Source organism: Lolium rigidum, chromosome 4 (assembly GCF_022539505.1).
Source record: "Lolium rigidum isolate FL_2022 chromosome 4, APGP_CSIRO_Lrig_0.1, whole genome shotgun sequence".
In the NCBI taxonomy this organism is placed as follows: Eukaryota; Viridiplantae; Streptophyta; class Magnoliopsida; order Poales; family Poaceae; genus Lolium; species Lolium rigidum.
In genome coordinates this window covers 31,853,693-31,868,307 of record NC_061511.1, presented here as the reverse complement: position 1 = coordinate 31,868,307, position 14,615 = coordinate 31,853,693, and the positions used below count along the sequence as shown (strand labels likewise).

Here is a 14,615-nt window from a genome sequence, read left to right as displayed (position 1 = left end):
AATTAGAACCCGTCTAAGGTTATAACATTGTTTTTCATGGTTTTATTTACATATTTCCAATTAATATAGAATCTCAAAAATGTGCAAGTAACGTAAAAAAACTAAGATCATCGCTAGTAGATCCCAAGATTTCGCTACTGTAAAAGCTATATACGGAAAAAATAACAAACTGCTTTTACAATATAGCTTGTGGGATCTTTTCTGGCGGTGCTCATGCCATACCGTAAAAGTGGCTTATCCAATATTTGTGATTTTGGATAGAACAATATCAATATAAGAGCAACATAAATTAAAATTATTAATTTTAACATCACACAATAGAACAACAATCCAAATTACAATAATAATTTGCATTCAAATAATTAAACAAATAGAAAATGGCTCCGAATTAAAAGAATGGTTCAAATCACGCATGAATAAAAGTGAATAAACACGAGTAAGTTGGGAGACTATCTCCCAAATAACTAACATTGATACTCAATGGGATCATCATGAAGCTGATATGCGAAGCCAGGTATTCAATCTGCAGGTACATTTCAATAAAAGCTTGGATCTAGTCCGGGTTGCTACGAGGTTTGACATGGATACAAGCATTATCATAGAAAAAGAAATCTAAGACCAAATCTATTTCTCATCCTCGATGATTATGTTGTGTAGAATCACACGTGTCATCATGATATCGGTGAGGGATTTCTTGCCCTGAAATAGGTAGAGGACCTCAAACAATGGCTAAACCGAGCTTGCAACACATCAATTTATCGATTGGTCTTTGCTGATGATGCAGTCAATTTATCGATTTATTCTCTAGCAACTCCAAAAATTTAAGCCATCTGAAGTTTTTTTATTCCCTCTTTTTTTGTGTCTTTTGTACATATTCTCTGTGTGCTGGGCCGTTTCCTTTACCCAGCTGCAATCACATTCATATGCGTACATTCGTACCAAAATTTCATTCATCACATCTCAATCTTGATTCACATGACAACCAGCAAATAAGACCATCCAAGTTCCAATGCTGACACTATCACACTACCTGGACATAACCTCTGTTTTTTTTTCACATTGCCACAACACAACCTCAGCATCCAAGCCAACAAAGATTTCTGCATGATTCATCCTATTGTTATTACTATGTAAACCAACTCAAAGAATAAACCTGGCACTGCACAAATGCAAACCCCAAAACCGACGAGCCGAGCTAGGCATCATCGCCCTTTCAATCACCGTTTTATCCTCTCCTGGAGACTAACACCACTACTTACCCAGGATGGTGATTATAGTTGCAAAAAATGCTCCTTCACTTTACACAGAGGCTGACACTGCCTAAGGCAGGCAAGACTAACACACATAGAGACAAAAACAGCTATACTCCCTCTTGTATACCATGGGTTAACCAACCTTCTCCCCCGACCCCGATGATATGTGCACTTATATTTACCATTAGCCTCAATCAAATGCCTGCCTGGGCCCTCCAGTTCGTGATCTCACTCAGAAGCCGCAGGTTAGACACCAGCGTCTTGTTAGGCAGCCGCGCTTTCGTCACTGGGGACACGTCGTTATCGCACAGGTACATCTCCATCGCGTTGCGCTCGTACGAGTGCCCGTCCGCGGCGAGGCACGGGTCCTTCATCATCCTCTGCACCAAGCATACAAACTATCAGTCACAAATCCGTGCGTGTTGTTTTTATCAAATGACCTATCTATCAACGGAACATTGAACACATACATAATCTCAGTCACACATCTATTCTATTGTTACCTTGAGTATTGGGCACATGAAGTGGCTGGGCGGCTGGGGCAACTCTGGCACGGCCTGCACTGGCTCGAACAGAGCAGCCACAAGATTATTCAGCCGTTCCAGCTCTACCGCCACCTTGCTCCTGAGGTCAGGCCGGCTCTTGCTCCGCATTTCTAGACAGCTTAGGCCCAGGTTAGCTAGATCATACGCTTCTTTCAAGGGCCAGCTCCCTGCACTCTCATCCAGCACACTTGAAAGTTCGGCATCTTCCACTGCTCGCTCCATTACTTCAGGCAACCCAATCGGTGGCCTTGCCGTCAGCAGCTGAAGGATCACCATGCCAAAAGAGTATGTGTCAGACTTCACGGACACCTGCCCAGTTCTCTGGTACTCTGGGTCTAGGTAGAACAGTGTGCCTGCCACACCGGTCTTCTTGTACACCGTGAGGCTTGACAAAGTATCCTTCAGTGGGACTAGTGTTGACAGGCCAACATCGCCAATCTTGCTGACTAGGTTGGTGTCGAGGAGCACGTTTTCAGGCTTCAGGTCACGGTGGATGATCGGGTTGGGCTTCGTGCTGTGAAGGAACAGAAGGGCTGACACGATTTCCTGGGCGATGCGGAAGCGGTGGAACCATGCGATTGGTGGTGTGTCATTTATGCGTTGCAGACGGTCCGCGAGGCTGCCGTTCTCCATATACTCGTACACCAAGCAGCCCCGGTCCGGACAGGCCCCGAGGAGCATCAACAGGTGTGGATGGCGTATCCTGCTCAGAACTTCGAGCTGCAGAAATAGTCACTTGTTTAAACATTTGAACATCTAACTTCACTTGAGATAAAAATTCTTGCTTAATAGTACAGACATCAGACATGGACAGGTTCTCAGCAAATTAAATGAAATACACAGAGGCCAAAACAGGCAACATTCAGCAAAAAATACGGGGAACACCACCTTATCTATCCAAGTGGTTGTTTCTCTTTTCACCAAAATGAATGACCTTCACAAGATGGCACACAGTTCCACTATGCTATGAAAAGTCAGTTAAAATACAGTGTTGCTTAATAAACTGTTTACTAGAAGAAGCACAAAATGTAGGCAATACCTCTTGGTTGAAATGCTTGGTACTGGTCTTGTCATTAGAATGGAGGACCTTTATTGCTACTTCTAGGTCATTGAGATGACCCCTGTAAACTGTTCCATTAGATCCAGTTCCGATCTTGCGTGACTCTGAGAATGATGATGTGGCGTTATCAATCTCCTCCCAAGTGAACGTCAAGTATGAGTTGCCTTGAAGTACAGAGCGCTGCTCCAATCTCAGCTTCTTATCAGCGTCTTTGGATGTCTGTGCCAGCAGCCTATGTTCCATCTCTTCCTGTGTGTCGTTATTGGCCTTATCAACCCTGGACTGTATCTCTCTTAATTGGCCTTCCCCTTCCACGCCACTTGCAGTTGATTCAACCACCTGATATCAATAAGGATCAGAGGTAAGATCGTTTAAACATTTGTGCTGAATTGGTAAATTCATCCTTTTTGACAGCAGCAATACCACTGACTTGCCTGATGAGATGCATCGACAGACTCGAGTTTGTATGCCCCCCGTATTTCTCTCAGTTCAAGCCTCAGCTTTTCGAGCTCTGTATCGAAATTAAACTGCTCTGTATTGACAGCATCCTGCATTGGAACGGTCTCAGCAGAGTTAGTATGCAATCTCCAAAGACATCCATGTTTCATTCACCTTTATTTCCAGAGCAACAGATAATTTACCAAATCAAGGAATGCATCTACTATAATAATTCAAGAACCATAAGGCCCATATAAACTTGACGGTAACTCGTTATCATGCAAAGTACTGTAGCCCATTTAACTGGATTACTGTGAAAAAAATTATCAGATCAGAAGCTTTCTGTTGGACGTCTAAATACAGTTTTCAGTGAAGACATGCATATCATTAAAATTGTACCAGTAGCCAAGAAATTGCACCACTAACCTTGTTGTCTGAAAGCATTAACTGCCGCAGTGAGTTATCTTGTGCTGGCACCTTGCCCGAACCCCGCAATTTACTTGCGATAGAGCTTTCAGCAATTCTGTCATTGTCGTTGTATGCTGTTGCCCTTCCAGTGAGATGATCATATAGAGTAAACGAGACATGACTTTCAGAAGATGCAGTACTTTGGAGATTCCCTGATGCCAAGTTGGAGTGTGGCAGGCTTGGAAAACCAGAGAGACCTCGTGCTGAACTGTTGTCATTCAGATCTGACGAGACAAGGGAACAAGTAACATTCAGATGATGAATGAGAAGGGGAGATAAGGAACTCCAACTTATCTTTGCGTTTCAGATTAAAACGGAGCAAATATTTGGTGTTAGCTTGACAACTGGGGACGCCATACCTGATACCAGGGACGAATCCTCTGAAAATACTTCGGTGTCGGAGCTGCTGGAGTTGCCTTTTGGTACCCCAGAGCCAGTTGTCGCGTCAATCCCTGATCCAGGAGCGTAAACCGAAGACGATCCATCCTTTGAAACAATATACGCTGTGCAAAAGCTGGGGACACCCTTACAGATTTTGGAGGACGTCCTACATACATAAGACATGTCATCCATTGTGATCAAACCGAAGCGTGCACATTCATGGGCATGAATCCGTACAGCACAAGCATGATGAGCTGCTGCCTACCTATTGAAGAAGCCCCTGCTGGCACCGACGACGAGGATCTGTATCTGGTGCTGAGCAACAAGACTGGAAATGGTATCCGCGACATCGTTCCCGTTAACAAGCAGTACTTGAGCTTCAACCTGTGCCAAGCAATCAGTAACGCAGGTTTAACCAACAGATTAGGGGACTGACTCAATCAGTCAAGAATAGGAAACAGAGATCAGTAACACAGATTCAACCAACAGATAAGGGAACTGACTCAATTAGTCAAGAATAGGAAACAGAGATCAATAACAAGCACTACTTGAGCTTCAGCCTGGGCCAAGCAATCAGTAAACCAGAATTAACCAACAGATCAGGGGACTGACTCAATCAGTCGAGAATAGGAAACAGAAATGCACTTGCTAGGATATGTAAAAAAAGGCAACTCGAATGAACCAGGCACCTTGTAAGTAATCAGTAACACAGATTTAACCAACAGATAAGGGGACTGACTCAAACCAGTCGAGAACAGGAAACAGAAATGCACTTGCTAGGATCGATATAAAAAAAGGTAACTCGAATGAACCAGGCGCGCGCGCACCTTGTTTTCGTCACAGGTTTCCTTGCAGCCGGCAAGCATTTTCTGCGCCTTGACCCACACTTCCTGGACGTAGGCCTCTGCGATTTCGGGGCGCACTTGGTCGATCGGGAGGTAGTTCCCCACTGGAGCTACGCCACAGAACGAAGAGGCATTTCAACAAACACGTGGGAAGCAACGCGGCGAGAAACTCTGAAGCGCGTGTAAGCAAGAAGAGCAAGGAGACGGGAATCGAGGGTGTAGAAGAGCGTACGTTGTGTGGGCACAGCCAGGACCGGGGTGAGCACGTGGATGAGCCTGAAGGCGGCAGCGGCGGGGGCGGCGGGGTTGTCGTTGGCGAACCTGGCGAGAGCCCAGCGGAGGACGTTGGCGCTGGATGTGGAGCCGCTGAGCGCCAGCCCGACCGTGGGAGGCGCGCCCGCTCCGGCCCGCGCCGCTCCGTCTTGGGTGGCCATCGCTCGATCACCGCGCGCGCGCGCGCGTGCCTGGTTCGGAGAAGAAGAGGGGCAGGGCAGTCAGCAATGGCGGAAGACGTTGATTAATTAATTACCGATGGCGTTGGTCGGAGAAGAAGAGGAGAGGAGCGCGCGCGCGCGAGGGCGCCGCTCCGTCGCGGACGCTCGCTCGGTACGCCCGCGGATTGACCGCGCCGGCGCCTCCGCTAGCGAGGTTAGGGTTTCTCCTTCTCGCGGGCCGGCGCGCGCGCGGCGTACGCTAGGCTAGCTAGTCGGCGTGGTGCGCGCGCGCGGGCGGGGAGTTGCGCGCGCGCGCGTGCGTTCGGTGGAGGATGGAGCGGAGCTTACCCGCGTCGGCGAGCGCGGTGGTGGTTCCCTTCCGCCGGCGAGGCCACCGGAGCTTCGCTGGGTACGGGCGGTGCGCGGCCGTTACGAAAGAGGAAGAGCTATTGTTTCTGGTTTGGTTTTGGCAGGGAGGAGGAGGAGGATATGCGGAGTTGCGACGGGCGGGCACCGAGGAGGTTCTAGTAGTTTCTGAGATGGGCCAGCACCGACATCGGCCCACTTCGTATGGACGTTCGTGGGGCCCGCGCATCACCAGGAATATGGGCCGGCCAGTTCGACTTCTTTCTTTTTTTTTGTTTTTTTTCTGTTTCTTTTTTCCCTTTTTGTTTCTTTCATATTTTCATTTTCCGTTGCAAACGGAATGACCTTGCGCAGGCGACTAGGGTTTTCAGCCTCCATCGCCATAATCTGTTCCGGTGAGGAGTTCTACCCATCTCTGGCTGGGTTTCTCCCTTTCATATCCCTTCCTCTCCAGATCAGATAGGTGGTTTCCTTATCCTTAAGATCGAGATCCCTTGTCGTTAGAGGCTTCTAGAGTTTTGAGAGATTGTGGGGAAAGATGCTGTCGGGTTATGCATCAACCACGGCAGATCAAGCAAGCGGATCTTGATGCAAGACATCTTAGAATCTGAATGACATGCTCCTTCACTTGGGAACCGGGGAAGACCGAGGACGAACCAGATGCTCTGAAAGATGGTATCAAGTGGATGTAGTTGTCTAGGCTTCACACTTTGAACTACTTCAGCTCACAAACTTTCGAATAACATATGAAGACGGCTTGGAGTCTGGCCAAGGAGGTGAAATTTACTCCCCTCGAAGATAATATGTTTACATATAGTGTTTCTTCCATGGTTATTGGTTAAATGTAGATCAGGGCAGACCATGGTTGTTTTAGAAAATTTTATTATCATCGAACCTTATGATGGCTTGGCAGCCGTGGAGACAATAGAGTTGAATTCATTAGTGATATAGCTACAAATTGTGCAAGGTGTGGGCAACTTTGTACGAGTTAGGGCGAAATTAGATGTCGGGAAACTCTTGGTCGCGGGTTGACAATATCAAGAGGGGGTTAGGGGAAATTCTATCAAGTCAAGTTCGAAAAAAGAATACCTAGGTTTTGTGGTACATGCGGCTTCCTTGGTCATACCCACCTACAGTGTGGATAGGGGAACACATAACACAACGAGGACAAACTCAAGTGGGGAATGGGGGGTATTTGTTGGAGATATGCCCAATAAGCAATAATAAAATGGTTATTATTGTATCTTTGTGTTTATGATAAATGTTGCATCCCATGCTATAATTGTATTAGCCGGAAACATTAATACTTGTGTGTTTTATAAACATAAAAGAATCCCTAGTAAGCCTCGTGTTAAACTAGCTTGTTGATTAATAGATGATAATAGTTTCATGATCATGAACATTGAATGTTATTAATAACAAGATCATATCATTAGGTGAATGATGTGATGGACATACACCCATAGTAAGCATAGCATATGGTCAAGTCATTAAGTTTGTTTTGCTTCAAGCTTTAACATACATAGTAACCTAATCCTTCGACCATGAGATCATGTTAATCACCTACACCGGATGAATGCTTTGATGACATCAAACACTACTTCGTAAATGGGTAGTTATAAAGGTGACATTAAGTGTTCGGAAAATATAGATTGAAGCGCGTGGACCAATAGTGGGATTTATCCATCCAAATAACGAATAGGTATACTCTGGGCCCTCTCGGTGGAATGTCATCCATATAGCTTGCAAGCATGTGACTAGCTCACAAGGGATGTCATATCACGGTACGAGTAAAGAGCACTTATCGGTAACGAGGTTGAACTAGGTATAGAGATACTGGCAATTAAACCTCAGATAAGTAATGGTTCTTTCGATCACGAAGGGAATCAGTATCGTATGTTAATGGTTCTTTCGATCACGAAGTCATCGTTGAATATGTGGGAGCCATTATGGATCTCCAGGTCCCGCTGTTGATTATTGATCGAAGAAGTGTCTCGATCATGTCTGCATAGTTCACGAACCGTAGGGTGACACACTTAAGGTTCGATGTCGTTTTAAGTAGATGTGGAATATGGAATGGAGTTCGAATATTGTTCGGAGTCTCGTATGGGATCCAGGACATCATGAGGAGTTCCGGAATGGTCCGGAGAATAAGATTCATATATGGGATTAACTTGTCAATGCCTATGGATTGTAGACTTAGGGTTTCGTAGAAAGAAGAGGGAAAGTAGATCTTGAAGGTTCAGCCGAAAAGGTGCTCGACCCACCCAGTGGGTGGACTCCACCTTCATGGCCGGCCACATGAGAAGGAAAGGGATGAATCCCTCTTGATCTAGGTTTACAAATTTGGTATGTTTTGGAGTTGGACTTCAATGTGGTTTTTGGGTGAACCCTAGGTTTTCCACCTATTTAAAGGGGAGAGGAGGGGAGGGGTTGGCCACTACTTGGCCGCACCACCAAGGGCACCAAGAGCCGAGGCCCTAGCCCCTCTCTCTAAACCCTAGCAACTCCTCCATTTATCTCCCGCATGGCTTACAGCGAAGCCCTGCTGGAGGTCTCCACCACCACCGTCACCACGCCCTCATGCTGCCGGGATTCTGAGGAGGATCTACTACTTCTACTGCCCACTGGACCGGGGAGAAGGACGTCTTCATTGACACTGTATGTGTGACCGAGTGCGGAGGTGCTGCCCGATTGTGGCACTGTCAAGATCTTTTACGCACATTTGAAAGCGGCAAGTGATCGACTACATCATCCACGAGATTTATCTCGTTAATGCTTAGCGATCTTCGAGGGTATGATGATCTCATCTCGTTGCTACCATCTACTAGATTAGATCTTGGATTGTTATTCGTTCTTATGGTAGGATTTTTTTGTTTTCTATGCTACGAATCCCTACAGTATTGGCTTAAAGCCGTTTGGGAAACTTTGTGTGGATGAGGTTTTGCTTGTAAGCATGGGGGGCTTTTGGAGGTCGAGGTCGAGATAATGATGACAGTGGCCCTAGTAGAGACCCATTTGTGTACTTTTTTATTTTTCTATTTTTATAGTACAAAATGTTTTTTTGTGTTGTGGGAGGTATTATAATATTAACGGGGAATCAGAAGAACTTTGAAGGGTTCAAAAAATATTCATGGGGTTAAAAATAATAATGCATTGGCTGATGGTTTCCCATCGCATTTTTTTAGAAACACTGGGATTTATGTGGGTAAGAAGTTATTGAAGTGGTGTTGAGAATTCTTGGGAGCTACTGAACATAACCCTGCAGGTATGGACAATTTTTGTGTGGTGTTGATTCCCAAAGTTGCAGGGCGGAAAGTGTTTAGGCAGTTAATCCGTATCAGCATTTCTAATGCGATTTACAAGGTTACATCTAAGGTCCTTGCAAATAGGCTGGAAGTTATTCTACCAAAAGACTATCTTGGAGGAGAAATTTAATTTTGTTCCTCGAAGATTAATGACATGTAATATCATTAAGCGTACGCCGTGCATGCATTTTATGAAGAAAATGGGTAAAAACATCAGCATTGCACATTTGCACCTTGCAGTTGTACATGCGGAAAGTCTATGATTGTGTCGAATGGATTTATGTCTGAGCTATCATGCTTCATATGAGTCTTCACATACTTTGGGTAGACTTGATTATGAGATTAGTCTATTCTTTACCACTTTCACTTCTTTTGAATGGTACTCCATTAGAAGAGTTTCAACCATGCAGGGGTCTAGGCCAAGGTGATTATCCTATATCCCCTACATGTTTCTACTTGCAGTAGAGGACTAAAACAAAGCCATTAATCATCACACTTAGAATGTATCAAGGTGGCCACCACCACCTCCGCAGTGAACCATCTCCTTTTCGCCATAGCTTGTTGTTCATGAAAGGAACTAGGAGAAAATGTTGTCAATGAACTGTTGGAGAAATACGAGGAAATGCATATGGTCAAAGTGTAAATTTTGCAAAGCCTTTTTTATTTTTCAGCAATGGATGTTTTGAAGAACGGAGATAATCGGTGAAGGGAATGATTAATGTTCCCAATGAGACATTGGACGAGAAGTATCTGGAAATGCCCTTGTTATGCGAAAAAATCCGAAAATTGAGCTTTTAAATACCTCAAGGACCTATCTAGAACAGTGTCAAAGGGTGGATTGAAAAATCACTTGCTTGGGAGGAAAAGAAGTTTTGATCAAAGCAGTGGCTCTCGAGCGATACCGATTTTCTCCTTTTGTCTTGCCTCAAGTTGCCAAGGTGTTTATGCCACACGATTACCTCTATTCTGCGAAAATTTTGGTGTGGTGGGGGGGAGCAAGGTTGGGAGTCAAAAACCTATGTGGCTCTCTTGGCAAATCATGTTTTTGACAAAATATGATGGAGGTTTGGGCTTTTGTGATATCGAGTTATTCAATTTGTCGATGCTCGCTTGACAAGTGTGGCGTATTCTGCAGAATCCGGAAGCTATGAGTTCTAGGGTTCTAAAGTTATGTATTTTCCCAAAAAAAAAATCATTCCCTTCACAAGTGTGGATGGACCTCGTGGAAGGTCGTGCCACAATGCAGCAGGTCATGATACAGCGGATTGTCAGAAATGAGTCAACTAACATGCGGAACTAAAACTGGCTTGCTTGTGATTTCATGCTCAGACCGATCGTGTGCTGCAAGGATGGGCCTCCCATGCTTGTATCGTCTTTGACCGAAGCAACAAGCACCACTTGGAGGTATGATCTTATAGCGGAGAATTTGCTTCCTACAAATTGAAAATCCGTTTTGGCTACCGAGCACCAGCGCTCTCGGCATGTTAGAAAATTCAAAATTTTAAATTTAAAGTTTTAAAAATTATGATTTTTTTCTAAATGTAGCTAACGATATATTCCACTAACTTGTAAAATCTCAATTTCAAATGTTTTATATTCCGAGCTACACAAAAATAACAAAATATGTCTTTTTTTAGAGATTTGAAATCACTATGCTTAGATCTACACTTTTGTCATTTTTTATGTAGCCCAAAATATAATTTTTTTTATTAAAATTTACTCATTTGTGAGATACATTACTGACTACATCATGATATATTTTCAGAATTTTTTGAAAGTTACAAATATTATTTTCAATTTTTTGAGCAAAGAGATCAGTGGTGCCCATGTGCACCACATCTCTGTCCCCTACAAATGCTGAAATAATATGGTACATCTCGTTGAGCACTCGAAGGATGGATGACGCATGGGCGTAAAATTAGTCAATGTACGGACTAATAGTTCAAACAAAAAAAACGTGGACTGGCTAGAAGGAAAACCTGCTGGCTCTAATTCAGAGAGATAAGGCAGGTTGTGCACGAAGATGTGGAAGGTGCAGGTTCTTATGGCGTCTAGCAAACCAGTATTTACCAATGGGAGACATCCGCTGTCACAGACAAATGGCAGTGTCAAGCGTGTGTTCGATATGCGGGGAGGAAGACTCATGGAGGCACTCCCTGATTAAATATGTGATCAGCTCTGAGGAATTACCGGCATAGAACTGGCTTTTCTGCAATAGGAAGGTTTTGCTAATGTTGAGGTTAGGGCGATCGTAATGCATGGCCGGCGAGTTTCAGAGGCCGCTCTCTACTCATATCTTCATCAAGAGATACTTGGATCTGTCGATCCCAAGTTTGATGTTTCGTTTACACATGAGAGTTGATTTTCAAACTCTGAACCACGGCCCGTGGTTCCCTGTCTAATAATTTGGGACGTCAGAGTTGGCTTGTACCCCCTTGAACATTTTAGATCAATATAAAGAGGCCACTGAATTCTCAAAAAGAAAAGAAAAGAAAGCTAATGCGTGTTCGCCAAAAGAAGCTACTGACCCCACTAAGCTGCGGCACTCCTGTTCGCCATGGGCCTGAAGCTGCATTTTAGCTACTGTATATTACTTCCTCGTAGGCACTCACATTCATTCCATAAGAACAACTTGGCATGGCAAATACGATATTTTTCTGCAGGATCGCAGTTTCAGGAAGAGGTTTACAGCCACATCACGATGCAGCTCAATTAACCAACGACAGTCTGACAATAACATTCGTTTCGCAAAAGATTAACTGACAGACTCAGACGCTACGAAGCACCAAACGAGTTTCAATCTCCTAAATTTATTTATTTCCTATTGACGGCCGCAGATGTGCGCCGGACGAATGGCTGACTCTAGTTGGGGGCGAAGAAGATCTCGGAGTCGAGCCTCTTGGACCGGAAGAGCTTCTCCATCTCAGGCGTCGTGTTGAAGGACGCCTCCAGCACCTCCGGCGAGATGGCCTTCCAGACCGAGGTCTTCCCAGCAAGGTGGCTGAAGATCGGGCTGCACAAACATAGCATTGTAATTAGCTCACCAATCATGGATTTATGCAATGCCAACAAAGTCAGAATCAGATGGTTTCTTTTACTTACTTGGGGGTGGTGATGATGGAGAACCACTCCATGCCTGATTCATCAGCGATCTTGGACACGACGTGGAAGCGGGGCACGATGAAAAGGGAGCCTCCCTCAATGCGGGTCTCCAGAACACGCTTGCCATCAGGGCCAACGACCTGAACACGGCCACTGCCACGGACGATGTAAGTCACCTGATAGGCAGAATCGCAGGAGAACCCAGGCGAGCACATGGAGTGGGCATCGATCCTGACAAGGTCAGCACCAAGGCCGACCTCCTTCACCAGCGGCAGGTTCACGGTGTTGAGCACCACCACGCGGCCACCGTTGGGGATGTCCACGTCCAGCTTGGCCTCCAGGCAGTTGAGTGCCATGCCCTTGCGGTCCTCAGGGACGGGCTCCGGGAGCTTCTTCCCGGCTGTGAGCTTGACGATGCCGGAGGCAGGCTGGCTGGAGACGAGCTTTGCGGCGTCATCCTGCTTGAGGTCCCAGGCACGGCCGACAAACTCCGTGGAGAAGCCGGTGAAGATGCCGCTAGAGCCAGTGAGCTGGAAGTTGGTGAACTGGCCGGGCTTGTGGCCCTTGGAAGTGTCGCCGAGGAAGAGGACGACCAGCTCGGTCGACGCCTCGGGGGTGTTGTGCCACCAGGTGGTAACGCCGAAGGGGAGCGCCAGAGCGTCACCCTCCTTGATGGCAACCACCTTCTCCTTGGTGGCCTCAGGCAGAACAATGCCGACGGTTCCCTTGCCTGTCAAAACCAGCAACGGGCAATTTCAATAACAATTCTGTAAACAAATTATATACAGGCTGGGACACAGTAGTGTGCGTTGATTTGATAAAACACATAGCGATCACGACCTCTCAGAGAGAAAAGAGATTTAATAATCAAAATAATTTCAATAACAATTCAGTAAACAAATATTTAGCTCGCAACTACGTTATTATTAATCCAAGTAAGTGGGATCTGAAACAGATACGCTGACGAAACGAAACCGTAAACAACCACGAGTTCAGAACCGACAACATAGACCAGTCGACAGATAACTGGAGAGCGACAACTCTGTTCAAGTGCATCTCAAGTCAAACAAAAAAATGAAACGAACTAATTAATTCAAGTAATCTATGGCAATCTACGAAGCAAAGATGGAGTCACCCACAGAACATCATCGAACAGTTGTGAATAAATACAGAAAAAAACAGTGGGATCTGAAACAGACACCTAGCCTGACGAAACTAAACTAATTCAGTAAAGTAATATTCAGCTCAGAACTAATGTTTTTATTAATCCAAATAAGTGGGACACGACGCAGACAGATAACCTGACGAAACTAAACTGTAAACAACTACGAGTTCAGAACCGACAACACTAGTCGAAACAAAACTGGAGAGCCACAACTCAGTTCAAGTGCAACCTACTACTGCATTCGATCTTTTTTTTTCAGGGATACTACCAAATATCGAGTCCCCCAGAAATCAGTATCGAACAGTTGTGAATATTGAATGAAAAAAGTGGGATCTGAAACAGACGCCTAACCTGACGAAACAAAACAGCTACGACTTGAGAACTGATCTTATCATGCAGTCGACAGATAATTGCAGAGCGGCAGCTCCACTACTACATTCGATCTAAATTACAAACTAAAACCATAAATTTAACAGAATAATCCGCGGATGTGAACGAACTACCAAAATTCGGGTCCCGCATGGAATACATGGGATCGATCGCACTCGGAACGGAACGGAACAGAACAGCAAGCAAACAGAACCGCGATCGCGGGGGCGAGGGGAGCGGATCGGCGGCGCGGCGGTACCTTGGAGGACGTAGGCGACCTTGGCGGAGTCGGAGTAGCTGGGTAGGGACATGCCGCCGGCGGCGAGCGAGAGCTTGGCGGCGCCGATGGAGGCGACGCCGAGCATGGGCAGCTCGGCGGGGCTCCACTCGTAGTAGGCGCCGCCCTCGCCGCCGTAGGCCTTGGTGGGCTGCCTCGGGGTCAGATCGACGGCCATGGCGCGCGAGAGCTGGAGGACGACGGAAGGTTCTGGAAGGAGGTGCCGGGAGGAGGAGGAGGGCGTGATGAGGAGAGCAGGGCTCGGGTTGCTGGGTATTTATAGGTGCTAACCGTGGTTTGGATCAGGATTAAGGTTAGATTAGATTAACCGTGGTAAGGTTTATCGGGTTGGCCGGGGTTGCCGGGTGATGATCTTATCCGCGGTAACTAATTTCCGCTTTTCACCACGGGAGTATGTTGGGAGATGGCTCGCTGACTGGCCTGGCCCACCCGAGCGGGGAGGAGATTATTGAGCTTGTGGACCCACGTGGCAGAGGGTTATCCTCTTTCTGTTTGGTGTTTTATAAATGGTTCGTCCGTTGGCTTTTGTTTGAAGAAAAAGAAATTTTTGATCGGTTTGTAGCTGTTGTTGTAGAAGCTAAAA

General features: G+C 45.9%; 2 protein-coding genes across 2 annotated transcripts; both read right to left on the bottom strand.

The window, feature by feature from the left end:
• Positions 1-1,421: 1,421 nt before the first annotated feature.
• Positions 1,422-5,424, bottom strand: LOC124650523 (U-box domain-containing protein 35-like). The gene is made up of 9 exons (XM_047190034.1): positions 5,223-5,424; positions 4,973-5,094; positions 4,411-4,529; positions 4,124-4,311; positions 3,723-3,988; positions 3,284-3,406; positions 2,838-3,200; positions 1,757-2,518; positions 1,422-1,633 (listed from the first exon to the last, which is right to left on the bottom strand). The coding sequence occupies exons 1-9, from the start codon at positions 5,422-5,424 to the stop codon at positions 1,448-1,450; spliced, it is 2,331 nt and encodes a 776-aa protein (XP_047045990.1). The 3' UTR covers positions 1,422-1,447.
• Positions 5,425-11,720: 6,296 nt separating this feature from the next.
• LOC124708146 (11S globulin seed storage protein 2-like) lies at positions 11,721-14,207 on the bottom strand. Its single transcript, XM_047239835.1, has 3 exons — positions 13,994-14,207; positions 12,201-12,930; positions 11,721-12,111 (listed from the first exon to the last, which is right to left on the bottom strand). The coding sequence occupies exons 1-3, from the start codon at positions 14,187-14,189 to the stop codon at positions 11,961-11,963; spliced, it is 1,077 nt and encodes a 358-aa protein (XP_047095791.1). The 5' UTR covers positions 14,190-14,207; the 3' UTR covers positions 11,721-11,960.
• Between the last annotated feature and the right edge of the window lie 408 nt (positions 14,208-14,615).

Excerpts from the sequence above, each read along its gene's own strand:
- LOC124650523 (XM_047190034.1), bottom strand. The coding sequence starts at position 5,424 with ATGGCCACCCAAGACGGAGCGGCGCGGGCCGGAGCGGGCGCGCCTCCC. Across the intron at positions 3,201-3,283 it reads CATCTCATCAGGCAAGTCAG|CAGGTGGTTGAATCAACTGC; the intron begins TGGTATTGCTGC and ends CCTTATTGATAT. Across the intron at positions 2,519-2,837 it reads CCAAGCATTTCAACCAAGAG|CTCGAAGTTCTGAGCAGGAT; the intron begins GTATTGCCTACA and ends CTATTTCTGCAG.
- LOC124708146 (XM_047239835.1), bottom strand. The coding sequence starts at position 14,189 with ATGGCCGTCGATCTGACCCCGAGGCAGCCCACCAAGGCCTACGGCGGC. Across the intron at positions 12,931-13,993 it reads GGTCGCCTACGTCCTCCAAG|GCAAGGGAACCGTCGGCATT; the intron begins GTACCGCCGCGC and ends TGGTTTTGACAG. Across the intron at positions 12,112-12,200 it reads TCCATCATCACCACCCCCAA|CCCGATCTTCAGCCACCTTG; the intron begins GTAAGTAAAAGA and ends ATGTTTGTGCAG.